The 18,429-nt window shown below is 39.9% G+C and overlaps 1 protein-coding gene across 1 annotated transcript in view; it reads left to right on the top strand.

The window, feature by feature from the left end:
- Wdr49 (WD repeat domain 49) overlaps positions 1–18,429 on the top strand; it is a 109,127-nt gene that overhangs the window by 33,399 nt on the left and 57,299 nt on the right. Inside the window, exons 7-8 of the mRNA XM_050147472.1 lie at positions 4,447–4,680; positions 17,196–17,360. Of these exons, the coding sequence (XP_050003429.1) occupies positions 4,447–4,680; positions 17,196–17,360 (399 nt within the window). The remainder of the gene's footprint in view (positions 1–4,446; positions 4,681–17,195; positions 17,361–18,429) is intronic.

Below are 18,429 nucleotides of genomic sequence, written 5' to 3'. Positions count from 1 at the left end.
ATCCCATGTTCCTCTTTTTGGGTCTGTCTTACCTCACTCAGGATGGTGTTTTCTATTTCCATCCATTTGCCTGCAAACTTCAAGAAGTCCTTGTTTTTTACTGCTGAGTAGTACTCTAATGATTGTGTTTTTACACTGATAAGATTAGGTATCTGGATTTAAAATAATCATAGTCTAGATATCTATTCTGGGTTTTTCTTTGTTGAATGGGCATTTTCTTCCTTAATGTCTGATTCCTTTCTGTACTTCTGTCTGGGGTGGCCTGTGGTTGAGTAAAGGGTCTCAGCCCAGATTGGAGCCTGGAATTCAGATGGCCTAGATGACCTCTGATCCATCAGGGGTTTGTTGCCCAAATAAGGGGCTGGAGTTCTGGCTGTCTGTGTGGCCTCTGACCTGGTTGGGTATCCGCTGAGATTCAGGATGCTGTCCTAGCTTTTGGTAGAGTAGGAGACTTCCGTCTGGTTTTTAGGAAGATGGTCATATCTCTGGACTTCAGAATGCTGTTCTGGTCTCTAGTGGAATAGGATGTGTCTGCTAGAGGTATTGGCTGGGACACGGTGATGAGGAGAGGAGGGGTGGTTATGATTATAGTGGGTGAGCATGGGCAGGCAAAGGGAAGGGCAGTCTTACCATGGATTCAGGAAGCTTGCCTGACCTCTGGTGGGTTAGGAGAGTTTGCTTGGAAGTTTGGGCCAGGATATGGTAATAAGGAGAGGGGCTACTGATTCTAATGGGTATCTGAAATTTGTATCCACTTACTTTGCTTAAAGTGTTTATCAGCTGTAGATGTTCCCCTTTTCATTTATATTTAAAAGAATTGGGGAAATATGTAAGAGAGAATGAGAATAACAGTCATAGTAACATGTAAAATTGATGTCAATGAACTTGACTTAGTTGGAAAATGGTGCTCTTGTTCCTAGGGAAAGAATTGCAAAGTGTAGTTTTTTCTTTTTAGATGTTTATTTATTCTTTTATATATAAATTCATAGACATAATTTCTTTGACTAAAAACCCTCCCATCCATTATCCCATTTATCCTCATCCTCTCACACAAAATCCCTTCTTCATCCCAAGTTCTCTTTCTAATTGTATGTCTGTGTGTGTTTGTGTTTGTGTGTGTGTGTGTGTGTGTGTCTGCCTATCTGTCTGTCTGTCTGTGTAGGTTATTTGCTTGATGGGGCAGTGAACCAGTACCTACACCAATATGACATCCTCTCCCCCTACAACTTTTAACTGCTCCTCTGGGAGGACAAACAACTGTGACTTGATTTACGATAAAACCTGTAGCTGATGTATTCCACATAAACATTCTTGTGAGACTATATCCAGTTAAACAAAACACACTTTAAGCGTTTATTGATTATGGTTTTGCTTATTACTGTAAGACTTACCTATAAATGGAGCTGTTCTATGAGGTTGTACTGAGAAAATCCAGCACCTACAGTGCCTGTCTTCTTATTTTTACACTTAAGCCATGTAGCTTGGAACTGGCTTCCAAATGCGAGGCCTCTGCACTGCAGTCTTCAAAGCCCCCTAGCCAGCCACATCCTCATGCCTCCTCTCTCTTTTTCTGTTTTTCTGTACTGTTTTGAACACTAGAAAACCTCCCCACACATAATAATTTGAGTCAGCTTTCTCTCCCTCCTTCACTTTTCTGTCATTATTTGGAAATTATGAACCTTTTAAAGCCATGTACCTTGAATTAAATCTTATCTGGTGCTGACTCGGCTTTCAAAAGTTCACTGAAAACAATCTCTGTCCACACATTTATTCCTGTACCTCCCTATTCATGCAGCTACTTATTATAAATGTAATGTTTGCAGTAAACAGTGAAACCATTGGTTGTTGTAGTTTTATTAGCGTCTATATAAATAATAGCAATTTTGCCAAGCTCTGGCAAGATTCTTCTAAAAAGCCTGACTACAGAGTGCTGGCCTACATCTTAATCCAGTCCACGCAGCACACTTTCAGTTGTGATCTGGGATGATTTAGATAATGGGTTGAGCAATTTTACTACATTCTCCCCACACAACTGAAATAATTTCTGAGTTGGCAGCCGTGTTTTCATAGGAAGGTGAGGGAATGGGTGGATAAAGTCAACACATGCAAGATCATGGACCTGAGTTGGATTAAAGTAGCATCCATGTACCTGCAGTCTCAATGTATTGGCTTCTACTTCTCACACACATAAACACGCTGGTCATTGTAATCGCACATTATTAAAAAGTTGACAGTCGGCATAAAATGAGGTGAGGAAGTCTATCTTTATCATTATGTGAAAACAATTTGCTTTAATAAAAAAATCAATGGTTGGGACCTATAATCTCAATTCTATAAAGGTGGAGGTGAAATGAAGAGCCCCACACAGGCCCTGACTAATCATAACAAGAACCTGACTAACGGGAATTTGTATGGGCACTATAAGTTGCTAGGCATCAAAATGTAAGTAGGAACAGCACATGTGGGTAAAAATTTAAATTACTGAACCAATTGTTAAATATGAATTTTAGGAATTTATCTATTATCCTTAGTAACAAAAAGAAAACATAATTGAAAAACAAGAAGATTACTATTAAATATATTCATGTTTTACTGAATGTGTTGGTGCAGATGTCTATTCCTAGCACCTGGGAGAGAGAAGCAGGAGGAATAAAAGTTTTCAGATCATCTGCAGGTACATATCAAGCTGCAGGCAAGCATAGACTACATAAGATCCCGTCTCAAACAAAACAAAAAACTAAATATAAATATATACACACTGGGTACATGTGTACACTGCATGTACATAACTTACTAGGAGGCTGCTAGTTAGTTCCCGGCTGCTTAGCTCTGAAATAATCACACAGAAACTATATTATTTAAAACACTGCTTGGCCCATAAGCTCTGGCTTCTTATTGATTAATTCTTACATTTTAATTTACCCATTTCTATTAATCTATGTATCACCATGTGGCTGTGGCTTACCAGCTAAAATTCCGTCCAGCTCTGCAGGGGCTACATGCCTTCTCCCTGACTCTGCCTTCTTTCTCCCAGGATTCAGTTTAGTTTTTCTCACCTAGCTTTGTTCCCTTATAGCTCTGCTATAGGCCCAAAGCAGTTCCTTTATTAACCAATGATATTCACAGCATGCAGAGGGGAATGCAACATCATGTGTAAGTGAGAGTGTATGTGTGCATACATGTGCGTGTGGAGGCTGAAGGCTAAGGTCAGATGTATTTCTGTAATTTTCCACTTTATTTTTTGAGACAGTCTCCACTGAACTTGGTGGTCACCCGTTGCCTAGCCTGATTGGCTAGCTGATTTCTTGAATCCTCCTGTCTCTACCTCTCAAAGCGCTGGGAATATAGATATAAACTGCACATGGATGCAAGTTGTCATTTATGAACTGTGTTCTAGTTTGTTTTATATTGCTGTGATAAACACTATGGCTTGATGTAACTTGAGTAGGGAACGGTTTACTTGGTTTTCATTTCTTATATAAGTGAAGGCATGTGGGGAAGGAACCCAAGCAGTAGTCTTGAGTTAGGAACTGAATCAGAGACTGGGGAGAGTGCTGCTTACTGGCTTCCTTCCTTTTTTCCTTCCTTTTTTCCTTCCTTTTTTCCTTCCTTTTTTCCTTCCTTCCTTCCTTCCTTCCTTCCTTCCTTCCTTCTTTCCTTTCTTCCTTCCTTCCTTTCTTCCTTTCATAAAACCCAAGACCCCTTGCCTAAATGTGGCACTATGCACAATAGGCTGAGTGCCTCTCCATACATCAATAAAAAATTGTTCTGTAGACTTGTCTAAAGGTCAGTCTGAAGGACACGTTTTTTCAACTGAGATTTCCTCTTCCTAGATGACTCCAATTTGTGTCAAGATCACAAAAATCTAAGCAGCACACATGACAAGCCCTTTCCTAGCTGAGTTATCTCTTCCGTCCCTAGCATATTCATTTTGAACTGTGTCATAGTTCTATTTTAGAAGTTAACTGAACACAAAAGAAGGGAGAAATTTATGACCCTCATGTAATAACTGTGCCATTGAGCAACATCTTTGAAAATGACTTGATTGAGGGAACTGAATTAATAGGAGTTCTTTTGTGTCACTAACTGGATCTAGACTGAGGACAAAATTAGTGGATAGTCATGATCTGGATTAAAGCCAAATCATGTGATATTAGTTCTTAAGCTGGTAGAAAGATTTCTTGTTCACAAAGATTAGCACTGACCGGGTCATAAAACCTCAGAGAACTATTCACCTTGGAACAAACGAAAGACCTAGAAAATTTATTTTTAATATAATAATCTCTGAGCCTGTCTTCAAAGATTTATGATTTAATTGTCTGAGAAAATGGCTTAAGAATAGGTAGTGTTTAGAAAATCTAAGTTGTCTTTATAGTCAAGAGAGAGAAGGAAAGACACTGTAGGAATATGTTAATTGATGTTCCCTTTTTATCACTTGTTGCCCAGGTCCTGAGACTCTGGGATATTCAACACCAGCTGTCCATTCAAAGGATAGCTTGTGCTTTCCCTAAAGGTCAAGACTACAGGTGCCTTTTCCACTTTGATGAAAGCCACGGACGACTTTTCATCTCCTTCAATAACCAGCTTGCCTTGTTGGCCATGAAAAAGGAAACCAGCAAGAGGGTGAAGAGCCATGCCAAAGGGGTCACCTGTGTCCTTTACCATTCCCTCCTGAAGCAGGTAAAGGCGCTTTATTGTCTGCATTGTCTTGACATAGCCTCCAAGGTCAGTGGTTCCTTCCTCAATTTGACCTAACATAAAACCAAAGGTGATGGCTACCTTCTGTTGCAGAGAAGTTTCCCTGATGAAGAGCATGCACTGCACTGAGGGATGGGTATAAGGACAAATATTTAGAGTATAGTTAGGGATTATTTGCTTTAGTAAAGTGGCAAATGTAGGTTCTTCCATCATGAACAAAATGAAGACAGCAAAAATGACCACATCAAAGTGGATGAGGGGAGAGTGCAAGGCCATAGACAAAAAGCGAAAGGCCACTAAGGAATGCCGAGAGTGGAGAAATGGTTTTCCCCAGGGAAGAGCACATTATTTGGTCACCTACTATCAAATTGTCATTGTCAAAACCATACATACCAGTCACATTAGATAGACAGAGCAGGACATATTTAGGAATATATGTATTTTGATAAATATATTTACATAACAATAATTAATGATAAAAAGGCCATTAATTGCCAGAGAGGACTTTCTGGAAGGGTTTGGAGGAAGGAAAGGGAAGGGAGAAATGGTATAATTATATTATATTTTCAAAAATAAAATTAAAAATATAATGGTGAATCTAATAAACAGCACATAGGCAGGAAGCGGTTGAACACCACATACTCTTCTGCAGTATGTGTGCTTGTAGGTGGATTCCAAGGGGAATGTCATTGTCTGCCTGTCACAAAAGCATCACAATATTTGGGTTAAAGCCAGCACAACCTAGAACATAATCATACCCATCTTCATTAACCTCTAGTTCAGGCATTGAGCCGAAATGCAGGTGAACGTAGTTATAGAATTTCCTGTTAAGATCCCCACCCTCTTGCATCCTCATGGAAAGTTCTGAAATATGCATGAAATGTAATTAGCAGAGATCCATTTTCCCCCAGCATATTTTACACCAGTGGCTCAAAGTGGCAGCCTGGAATATATTCATAAGGAAATGATTCAGTTAAATGGGATTCCACTTGGTATGCAGCACGGGTGTTGTTTGTCTCCCTCCACTTTAATGACACTGCAGCCTTTGCTTATGAGATCGCTACCTGAATCTCAATGAAGCTTAGCTCCTCCGGAGCTTGAGGCCACACAGATCCTGGCCCTTCCTGGAGGACAGAGACTTCTTCCAGCCAGAGAAGCAGGTAGAGGGGTCGGTTGTAAATCTGGTTTCTAGGCATCACTGGCATTTAGTCTCCTGCCATGCTCACCTCAGGCCCCGTGGAAACGACAGAGTGGGAGTGGGTCAGGAAACAGATCTCCAGCTTGTGAACAATTAAACAATAACTCCAACCCATTCTTGCTTCCAAAGGCTGGGGAGGCTTCTGCTCTGGCTCAGAGACAGGGAAAGCACTTTGTTAATAATGAGCATCGTGTCATGTCGCCACTTCAAACACTCTGTTTTCTGGTTATTCTGGGAGATACAAATCCTTGATAAAACATTTCCGAGCCAATTCCATCTGCACAGCAACATTCCCCCACAAATGTTTTACTGAACTTCATGAAGGCAACTGGTTAATTTGGCTCCCTGGTGGCAGCTGAGAGCTGGCTGCATTTGTTTCCTAGAGAACATTCTGCTAATTGAGATCTGCAAAGTGGAAATGCCATGTTTGTGTGTAGATCTTTAAGGTCCTGTGTTGTCTAGCTATAAGATGAGCCACATTCCGTGGGGCGTTCAGCTGGCAGCATCCTGGAAACTTCCACTTGGGAGTTGAAAATAAAACCAAGGTTACACAGGCATGCTATAGAGACAAAGGGATATGCCCGCCTGTGTGACAGAAGATTCAGGAAACATCCCTGTGGAGTCAAGCACATCTCTATTTGTTGCTATGCCTTACATCATAAATAACTAAAAAATAACTTTGAAGCACACAGGTCTGTGAATTGAATCAACAGCCTTTCTTAGCTACTAAGCTGGCAAAAACAAAACCACTTTAACAATTACATTTTAGGAATATATTCTAGAGAAGTACAGAGAAAATTGTATTCCTACAGTCATTAACAAGTTACTATTTCAGAGTAGTTGGACAAAGCAAATAACATGCTTTGAAGACGTATCAGGTGTAAAAAAATGAAGGAAAGATTAGTAAACTGTCATTCCTTTTCCCCAACCCCTGAAAACTCAGGGAGACTGTTGTCTAGGGCAAGCCTAGGTCTTACTCTCAGATGCATTGTTAGGGAGATACCCATCACAGAATTGAAAATGAAAGACGAGAGGGATGGAAAGGTGAACTGGGCTTTGAACAGGAGTTGGGGGGCGGGGTGCCCTACAAGCTAGCATGGCAATCTCGACGAAAAAGAGTTAGCACCAGCCAGAAGACACAACCAGAGCGCCAGTGAAGCTCGGTGTGCACTGTTAACTTACAGGGGCCGATCAGTTTGGGAGTTCTTATGGGAACCCAGATGGGCTACACAGCTTGAAGCCAGAGGATGGACGTTGTTCACCGATGTTTCGGTTTGATCTCAGAAAATAAAGCACAGACTCGAGGCCAAAATAGTTCTCATATTGTGAGCTCAGTCTCTGGGAGCCTGAAATCTTCAGGGAGTCGGAGATGTCAAGAGCAGTTTTCCTGTCAGTTCTTCCACAGCTCTGTGGGGAAAAAGCTTTCTAGAGGTACCCGATAGCTGATGATGTCATTGCTCTAGCGGTTACAGGAGTGTATGCTGTAGTATTTTAAATGTGCAATGTGATGCATTTATACATAGATGAATGCAAATTTGTCTCCACTATTTATATTTATGTATATATTTTATTGAATACAAAAGAAAGCCATTTTGATTCTACAATGATTTATAAGACTGTAAAAAGATCTGAAGACGGAAGGTTTTGAGAAATGCTGAGGTCGAAATGTGGGGGTTGCGATGCTGGGCGGATTCCTGGCTTCACTTTCCTAAGTGTGCGTCTAAGAGAATTCAGGGTCAGAATGCAGCACTGTGCCTTTCCCAGGATGCCTTAGTAGTGACTGGCTGCAATTCTCTTCGCAGCAATGCCCTGCCTCTAGTTCTCTTTGCTGAAATAGTTCTCCCAGATCCGTAGCTCTTCCCATGACTATCATTGCTTTGAGGAATCTGGTTTTCTTCATAACTTTCTTAAATTCCTTCATCTTTTGTTTGAAACACGTGCCAGATGATCCAGAATGTAGCCCATTGGCTCCACCTCTATCTCCTTTTGTGCCGTCTTGAAGACTTTTGTTTTGACTAAACTTGACAATAACCATCTCTTATGTGGCCATTTTAGCATTTTGCCCACGTTTTAATGTTATTTCATTCCTGCTGGGTTTCAGAGAGACCCCACAATAACCTTGTATAAAAGTAGCTTGGCATCTTTCCGAGAATTTATTTCCATGCCCCCCCCCCCAAAGCTCCATTCTAAGAGAAGGTGCTAAGCCATGCAGAGTCTGTTAAAGGCAACTGCACACTCTCACAGCCAGCCAGAGAACAAGAGTGATTTGATGGGAAAAAACCACGGAAAGACCTTTTGAACTTAGTGTGCTGAAGGCACAGGTTTCTTAAATGAAAGTTTTCTTAGAAACTCATAATTGTAGGGAATTTAAAAAATATGTATTTTTAATACATAATATGGAATTGAATAGGCAAAATTTCTGTTTCATGTTCTGACGCTCATCTTATTAATGCAAGTTCATGTGGTTTTACAGAACATGATGTCAATTGTCTTTTCCTTTAATATATTTGTAGTCAAGTTAGATAGGTGTCACTGAATTTGGACATAAATAATGTTTGCTATTTTTATCAGAGTTACTAGCTTGTAGAAGACATCACCTGTACGTACTACATGCTACCAAGGAACTGAAACAATGCAGTTAAGCTCAACTAAGAAAGGAGGTGATGCCGAGGCTTTGTCAACAAGTTTTAGGATCACTTTGTGCAGTCTGTTTCACACAAGTATGGTTGTGTGACGCACTTTTTAAATTAGTAATATGTTGAAAAAGATTTCCTTACCTAGTTCTAAACCTAGACCTACTTCATCATTCCCTAACACATTGTGTGTGTGTGTGTGTGTGTGTGTTTCAAGGCCAGAGGTTGACATCTGATATCTTCTTCCGCTGTTCTCTACCATATATAAATATTAAGGCAGGGGTTCTCAGTGAACCTAGAGTACATTAATATAACTAGTTTTGATAACCAGCCTGATCTGGGAATCCTTAGTCCTGGGACTAAAGACAGGTGATCATGCACATTTACACAGATGCTGAGCTATGGCCCTCATGCTTTCTTGCTGAACACTTCAGCTGAACAGTCACCTCCCCACCACTCACCTTATAATATTTTTAAGAGGCAGAGTAGTATCTTTTAGTATCTGATTTCTATAAATCCACTTTCTTTGGTGGTTATTTTGCCCTTATGATGTTTTTGCATGTAAATATATTCATACTCAAGATTTTATTGATTAGAAGAAGTCCTTGAAAATGGATTTCTAGGTTAAAGGCTGTCCATGTTTGATAATTTGATACACAGCCTGCCTCTTGAATTTTAGCATTATCTACCCTCCAAATTCACACGTGTTAATCTCATCTATACTTACTTCAAGGGATTTGTTTGACAGTGGCCGTCTGGCTTCCTTCTGTGCTCCCATCATCCTTGTCAGTGGGTGTCCCTAAAAAGGAGCACAGATCATGGGCTATGGAAATTTTTCAAATTGGGACTTGTAACTTTATCCAGAGTGATGCTATTTCTGAGGATCAAGTCTCACACTTTCATAGGAAATCAATCCCAAATAAAATAATTCATTAAATATTGAGTCACAGGTCCTACCTTCATTTTTGCACATTTTGCACATATTTTTCTATGGGTGGGGTGGGCTGATGAGGATTGAGTTACATGAGGATTTCAATAGTTCCAGTGTTAATTCTCTCAGTAACTGTATAATTGGAGGTAAGGTAGAATTGACGGATGCTTTATCTCTGCCTTACAAGACATGCCACATTTTTAGCACTGTGTTCAGCACAAAGTTAATAAGATTCCCTTTTGAGCAGAACTGGAAAGGAAACTAATGACACTATTCTCCTTGCTTCCTTATTGTTGGGCTCCAAGCGACACATTTTGTGTTTACACAACTTTTTGTTGTTGGCCAACTCAAAATGGTAATTGACTACAAATCAGCCCTGAGACCATGTGCTCTGATCATATGATAAAGGCTTATGGGTTTCACTCCCACTGGTGTGCACGCACGTGTGCGCGAGCACACACACACACATTTGCATGCTCACCTATACACATACTTATTTTACTGCATGTTATTTGGAAGAAGTAACACTCTTACCAAAAGGACAAAAGGATAAATATACTAAAAGTACCCACCCACCCCCTCCTTGTCTACCTACTCAGCTTTCTGGATTTGATGAGCATCTTTCAGGGTTACTTTATTCACTTTTTATAACGTAAGTGCTGCTGCTATTGCAGTAGATAAAGTATAATTATAAGTTTCTCAAAGATTGCTTATAAATGAAGAGAGTGGGGTGTCCCTGGAAGTGGCACAGTAAACTTACTGCTCCCCTTTTTATTAATTGAAACAGAAAATTGCTTCTTTGGGGCAGCCAAAGAATTGCCTGTTTCTGAAATCAAATATTTGCAGAAGTTTTTTTTTTTCACTAATAACTTCCCACCAACTCCACCCAGGAGGCACAAAGGACCTCTTCATTGGGGTCCCCTACTGGCGCTCCTCCAGAGGAGAGCCACATGGTCTACCTTGTCTTAGAGGTAGTAACACCTGGTAATTTTAGGCATCAATCAAGTCAGTAACCACAATCCCTTGGTGCTACTATGCTGCCACCCATGACGATGAAAAATAGGGAAGAGCCTGAGGTCAGCCTGGTCCCCAACATTCTATACTCCCCCCATACCTAAGAACCAAAAGCAAGGGTCATGGTCTTTTCCCACCAGGGAGAGCCTTTACCACCAATCCAAAAACAGCATGGCGCCTCTTGCATGTGAGCTGTGAGGAAATTTAAGTTTTCACAGAAGAAGCCATCAATTATATGTGCCTGTCGACCCTCTCATCCCACTAACCTCTCACTTATTTGAGTTCAGGGTGCTGAAACGGCTGGCCCCAGCCTCTCACTCACCGACCCACCAGGTCCAAATGCAGCCCATTTTTCCTCCGAATTCTGGTTCTCTGAGGAGAGCAATGACCCCTCTGAGATTCCCAAATTAAACAGGGAAATGCAAGGGCATAAACATATTTCTGGATAAAACTGGATAGAAGGGGCAAGATTCATGAATTATTTTAGTGTTATACAAGTGAACAAACACACATATATTTATTTATGCATGTATTTGAATATATGTGGATTATTCTATATATCATTTTCATATATATATATATATATAATTTAATAATTCTAAGAGTATAGTAGGCAGTGATAGTACACACCTTTAAGCCCAGCACTTGGAAGGCAGGGGCAAACAGATCTCTGTGAATCTGTGAATCAGTCTGGTCTACAGAACTAGTTTCAGGACAGCCAGAACTCTTACACAGAGAAACCCTGTCTCAAAAAAATCAAAACAAAATAACAACAACAACAACAACAAAAAAACCAAACACAGTGTTTAAGAATATGCATTATATTAAACGCTTTTGTCATACATTTTGATGGGAGCTCTTTGGGGTGTTCTGAAGCCCTGTATACTGTCCACAGGCAGACTCAGCTGGTGGTGCTTTCCCTCCATCATGCCATCACACCTTGTAAGCTTTGTGCACCTCCTTGCTACTATTTGGAGGGTTTCTGAACTGCTCTCTCTGTTGCCTGAAGTTCTTGTCTCCCAGTTCGCTGCGTAACTCATTCCTTCATGTCAGTTAGGTCTTGCTTTAATTTTGAAGCTACCTGAAGTACTCTCTGCTTCCACCTCAACGGTACTTCTGTATAATTCTTACAATTAATACGTTTTCTCTATTTGCCCTGCTTCTTTCTTCTCCCTTTCTTCATTTACTTTTTGTTGCATCACATTTTCTTCTCCCTTTTCTCATCAAAGGTGATACAGAGCCTTTCATTATTTTAGGCAAGTCTTAGAAATACTTGGAAGCATGTATGAATTAATATGAAATAGTAGCTACAAATTAACATTGGAAGAGGCAAAATCTGAGGAACAAAATTTATAGATGGAGAATGGTTGCCTTAAAATATTGGAATCTGGTTTATATGCTAGTTCACGGTATGTCAGCATTCTCCTCATCTCTCCACTTACTGAGATATAACTCCTAGTGATGTGATGGAAAATGAGAATATAGGAAGTCGCCTGCTTCCTGTTATGGGGCCATAAATAGCACCGACTTTAAAAAATACCATTATAAGCAACAATTAAATAACATAACTCCATCCCCTGGTAGTCAATGTCATCAGCTGCTATCACTTTGGATTCCTGCTGTTACTTAGACCCCTACTCGGGATGCATATGAAGGATGACTCACTTCGCCTGCTATTTGTGAAATTGCAAGAAGACAATTAGGTGACATGGATATAGCTTCTGATTTCTTGAAATTGTCTGATTAGCTGTGACAGCCTTAGATGCGAGAGACAGAAAGATCCCATATCTTCCTAGACACTTACAAGCTCAGGTACGTAGAATGTATTAGGTTCTTGTCACAGCAGGCCAGCATGTGAGGCCCATTTGCACTGGAATATGGGTTTTAGGTGAGGCTACTTCTGTTCTGCAGATGGAGGGCAAGTCAACAGTGGCTGAAGTTTACTCGGATAAAAGACAAGCAGACTTGAACCGCATGCATAAAGAGATTTGCTGTAGCCAAAAGGAAGCTCACCAGTGTGTTGCCAGTATTTATTCTGGACTTTATTGCTTATAAAAATCACTAGCTAAAAACAAAGTCCCCAGTGTCTTGGAGTTAAATTACTTTCCTAACCTGCCAATCTATATTAACTGTAGTCTTACTAAACATGAAATCTTTTCAGGTGCATTGTTTCTCTAATTCTCCAATGTTGCCCTAGAAGAATAGAAGCTAGGAAAAGCAGGTTGAGTATTTGTGACATGGTCGGTTTCAATGCATGGCTTTCTTGCCTTCAGCACGGGAAGGCAGATTTCCATATAATGGAATCAGACTGGCTGTCTGCTGTTGCCACAGTTGATTCAGATTTCCTGCATTAGCCCTGAAGGAGCAGAGAAGAGTGATACAAATAGAGGGCTGGTGTGCTGGAGCTCAAGCAGGTGGGCAGGGGAGGGGGTGCGCCATGCAACAGGGGGTGGTCATTGCTGATCCCAAAACAAATATCTACATGGATAAAAGGGTAGAGGGGCAAATTTTTTAACACGACTTTAAAATGTCAACTTTAAATGCACAATGCAACTGAGGGTGGTCGTTACTGATCCCAGAACCAATGTCTACATAGGCAAAAGGGTAGAGGGGCAAATTTTTTAACATGGTTTTTAAATGTCAACGTTATATAAACAAATATACTTTCATGTATATTTTTGCTGGGGAACAGTCATCTTTTAGTAGTGGACATATACTACTTGCTTAATTTGATTTGAAAACAGTTAAAAATCCTTCACAAGCTTTAGTCATTTTTTTTAAAAGACTACTATCACAAATTGCTTTTTATGCTCAGAGAATGTTGTATTTGTTTAAAGAGTATGGAATCGTAATCCCTTAGAATTTATGTAGCATTGTATTCTGGGCATTTTGTGGCAGAACGTGAAACAGCTGTTTTACCTGATCAACACTTGCATTAAGAATTGGCCTGTCAGTAATTCATTATGGGTGGGAGAGAAACTCATGAAACCCTACCTCTCCTTGAGGAGTTTTCATTAATAGTTACTCAGTGATGTAAAGACTGGAAAGTTGCCATCACTGTTCAGTTAAATACTCCCCCTTTAATGCTTATATATGACATTCTAATGAAATATAGTGCACAATACACACAGACACACATTCACAACTTGCATACACACACACACACACATGACAATAAAGACATGGTAGGTGAGAGACTAGTTTGAAGAAGGAGTTTGTTAGGAGTGAAAGGGACTAAGAGAGGATAACAAAGTAAGAGAGTGAATCTGATCAAATCACTTTGTATATGTAAAAAATTATGAATCAAATAAATAATGATTATGTAAGATAAGAGCCATGATATATTTGAAATTTCAATGTACATTGAACTCTAGTTTCTAAAATTATAATCATCTTCATTCATTGGTGTGGTATCCTATCAGAAAGTCATATATTATTTTTCTTTAATTCGAATATAAAAGATGAACGAGCATCAATAATAGCCTACAGCAATGAGCCTTAGAAGAGTGACATGGCTAACTTTTATAGCTTACTTGCAGCAATGCCATATGCTGTAGTTAGCGATTTACAAACATTAGTTTCTTTAAGCCCTTTTAACAAGGTTTTGTTAGTTGTAATTATCTCTGCATCACAGATGGGTAAAGCGATGCCTACAGAGGTTAATTAATATGATTGACTTTCATGCCCAACGTCAGACAATTAACTAGTGAAACAGACAGACTTGAGCACATTTGCTGGAGATTCTGGGTGCTCAAACAAAATCAAGTGGAAACAAGCATATGCTTAGGATGATAAAAATATTAGGTCACATTATTTCAAAGATACAGGCCATTCAACTTTGATGTCTTCCCCTAACTCAATAATAATATTTCATGTCATTTAAGGAATCATTTAATCAGAATTGAAGCTTCGGTGAAGAGAACAAAGCTTAAAAGAGATCTGATCCTGATTCTTTTCTGTTTCTCTGAAACGTAAACTTTACCAGCGGTTTGTTACTTCTTTCAACCTCTCCTCTCCTTTCTACCTTAGAATGACTTGCTTAGCCAAGACTCTTTTACATGCGTGATTCCAGCTGGCTCTGAGTGGTCTTCTTACATCCCTTCTCTGTTCTCTGCTCTTCTGTGTCTCTACCAACAACATCCTCCACAGCAGTCCTCTCCTTTTTAATAACTGTGGCTTTCCTCTCACTTTTTAACTCATGAACTTTTTTCTTTGACAATTTCATACATGTATATAATTAATACACTCTAATTACTCTTGGTCTCACCCACTCTTTAATCTCCTGCCATACACTTTTATGCCTATATGTTCCTTTATTACATACATATCACTTTTGGTTTATTTTGTGACTCAGTCATTTTAAGCAGAATTGTCTGTGTTACCACAAGGTTGGAACTTTCCAGTGGATCCCTTGATCGGGCGTACACTGAAGACAACGACTCCCTCTCTTCTAGAATCTTCCAGTTGCCAATAGTTTATCAATGAAAGGTTGGGTCCCATGTGACTGCTTCCTTAATCCACGATCAACAGTTGCTAGCTCCAGTCTTGTGAACATTCTGTGCAGACAATCACAGTTGCTCTGAGATTATGTTTCCAATGACTATGTCCTAGTCGTATGTCAACTCTCACAAGCTAGAGTCCTCTGAGAGGAGGAAACTTAAATTGAAAAACAAACCATGCCTCCATAAGGTGATGCCATGGGTAAGCCAGTGTGGTGTTTTCTTAATTAGTGATTGATGTAAGGGCTTGTGGTGGTTTGCATAGGAATGGCTCCCATGGGCTCATTGCCTAAATGCTCATCCTCAGTTAGTGGAATTGTTTGGGAATAATTGGAAGTGTGGCCTCTTTGAGGGACGTTGTCACTGGCAGTGGGCTTTGAGTCCATGTTTAAGTGTTTATTTTAGTGAGAGTTGCTTTGGGGATGGTGTCTCGTCATAGCAATAGAACAGTAACTAAGGCAGGAGCCGACTCATTGTGGGCAGTGCCACCCCGAGGCTAATGGTCCTGAGTGCTGTAAGAAAGCAGACTGAAGATGCCATGAGGAACAAGTCAGTAAGCAGCGATCCAGCCTCTGCTCCTGCCTCAGGTTCCTACCCTGGCTTTTCTCTGTGATGTACTTGCAAACTATAAGGTGAAAGGAACTCAATCCTCCCCAGCTTACTTTCGGTCATAGAGTTTGACCAGAGCAATAGAAATTCTAACCAAGACAATTAATTTCCTTGTCCCTTCACATGCATTGAACTTGGCCTTCACTGAATTTCTTAATGTTTTTCAATAAAAAGTCCTCGTATCTTTTAAGTGAAATTTAAGTATCATAGGGTTCTGCAGTGGATAAAGGTAGGCCACACTGTTCCACTCTCACCATGAGTAGCAAGACTAGTTACAAAAGGTGGGCAAAAAGAATTACCTGTCAAGAATCATTGGTAAAATCATGGACCACTAATGCCTTCAAGCTTGCAAGTGATCAGTAGGATAAGAAGTCTGGTGTGTTGCTGTGTCCAGGCTCTTTTTTAAAGTTCCCATTTGCTCACGCTTGTGTGACAAGCTCTTTACAGACTGAACCATCCCTCTGGACTCTACATGGAGGTTTTCATCCATAGATCTAGAGTTTTTGAAACTAGGAATTCATCATTAAAGTCCTTCTGCTACAGTCTGGATATTCAGCAAGTGCCTGTAGAATGCATGCCTGTGTTTATGATCACCACCAGTGGTAGCCTTACTAACATACATTTGATTCCTTCAACACGTGTGATCTGAAATAAAAAACTTTTCTCAATAAGTTTGCATTTATAGAATGGCGCTTAACATGTAAACAGTAGGGAAATACTTTGTCTTCTCAAAAGCAAAGTATTACCCTAGAGAAATCACCGTCTACATGTTCATGTCCTTATCAGTATTCTCTCATTAACTAGACCTCTACAGTCTCACTGGTAAAGGAGTTTTTAACAAAAAAAAAAAATGCCTTATAGATGTTGCATATCTAGAGTGGAAAGATGTGGTTGACTTGCCTCTATCAAACACAAATTTTCTCATTCTTATCATATTTAATCTTCTTCCTCCTAGCATTTGTATTGTTGCTTTCCTCTTGAGGTGTATATGTATATGTGGATTTATATTTTACCTGTGCTCTTTGTTTTCAGTGATAAATGAATAATTGTAAAACACACGCAGACACACACACACACACAAAACACTCTGAGTAAAGAGAAAGAAAAGGACTTATGGCATAAAAAAGTAGCAGGTTCAGTAATGTGTTGACCTTAACTACTTCCCATAGTGGCCTGAAGCGCCTCGTTTTATTAGTGTTACACGGAAGTAGATCACAAATTAAAAGTTCCGTTTTGTTTAGTGAATAGTGTCTCAGTAGCGTAACTATGAGATTTGCCTTTCTTTAATGAACGTGAAAGATTTACATGTTTATTAGCAATGAGGTATTAAGTCAAGATGGCCTTTAGACAGTCGGGCTGCGTGGTGGGTCAAGGAAACAGATAACTATCTTCTATAATAAAGGGAATCATGACTTCATTACTTCAGCTCTGGCCTACAAATTGAAATGTTATCAGCTTAACAAACAGAAGGAATAACACGATGCAAAAAATGTGTTTAACTGCTGGGGGATCTCAGCGGTGAAAATGCACAGTCAAGATATTTTTTTTATTGAAATGGAAGTGGTTGATCCTGAAACTGTATTTCATTTCTTCACTATGCTATTCTCCCCTAGGTAATCAGCTCTGATGTGGGGTCTACTGTTTCCTTCTGGATGATAGAAACCGGGCAGAAAATCAAACAGTTTTCTGGTTGCCATGGCAACGCAGAGATCAGCACCATGGCCTTGGATGCAAATGAGACCCGGCTTTTGACTGGCAGCACAGATGGGACTGTAAAGGTATGGACAAAGAGAGACTTTTTCTACCCAGGTATGAGGAGGTTCGAAGGATGTGTGGAGAGTCACAACTGAAGCTTTGGTTGCTGTTGCCTCGGGAGAAGAAAGACAAGACCAGATAGCAGCTAAGTAAACCAGCCGACAATGAAGCTGTAAGAATGATGAATAAATGAGTTCTCTGAATAAATTATTTGTAATAAAACAGCCAAGCATACTTATTTCAGAAAGCCTCTTCTAGTGCATGATTACTTTTTGAAAACAGGAGGCTTGGATAATTTTCACACGCTTCGACTAACATCTCTCTAGTTTTCTTTTTTTCTAAATTTATGAAATGTGGGATAGGATAACATAATAAAGTTTTTAAATGGCAGTAATATACTTTTTTTTCAAAACGATGAACACTTGAAAGTAAACATATTTAATGACTTGTATTTTTGTTATATGAACATAGGGAGGTGGTGAGATGGGATAATAAAACTATAATCATAATCATATTTCTTTTCCATCCTAAACTAACAGTGCCTTATTTCTTACAGTTTTCTTATTTTAAAACTACCATTTATTTATTCTGTGAGGAAGGAGATATTTTAATTTGCATCGTGACCAAATTTTCATGTGAAGGCAGAGGCACGTAGTAGAAATTGTTACCAGTGACACTTCTCACCTGGTGTCATGGAGAGAGCCGTGCAGAGAAGCATGGTAGTCTGATGTGGGAGTGTCATATATCAATCTGTTGATTTCATTGGCTGAGCAATAAAGAAACTGCTTGGCTTAGCTTAGAGCATAGATGGGAGGAGGAAACAGAATAGAATTCTGGGCGGAAGAGGAAGTGAGGTCAGACTCTGCTCTGCTCCGGGAGAGACCTGACAGCTCTGCTGGAGCAGAGACGCCATGCTCAACTCTCCCAGGATGGACAGAGGCTAGAATCTTCCCGGTAAGCGCACCTTGGGGTGCTTACACAGATCATTAGAAATGGGCTAGTCCAGATGCGAGAATTAGCCTGTAAGGGCTAGAGTTCAGGGGCCAAGCAGTTCTTAAATGAATACAGTTTGTGTGTTGTTATTTCGGGCAT

The sequence above is a fragment of the Alexandromys fortis genome, unplaced genomic scaffold, assembly GCF_014885135.2.
Source record: "Alexandromys fortis isolate MF-2015 unplaced genomic scaffold, M_Fortis_MF-2015_v1.1 scaffold_53, whole genome shotgun sequence".
Classification (NCBI taxonomy): Eukaryota; Metazoa; Chordata; class Mammalia; order Rodentia; family Cricetidae; genus Alexandromys; species Alexandromys fortis.
The sequence above is the reverse complement of the archived record's forward strand: the minus strand, read 5'-3'. Positions and strand labels throughout refer to the sequence as shown.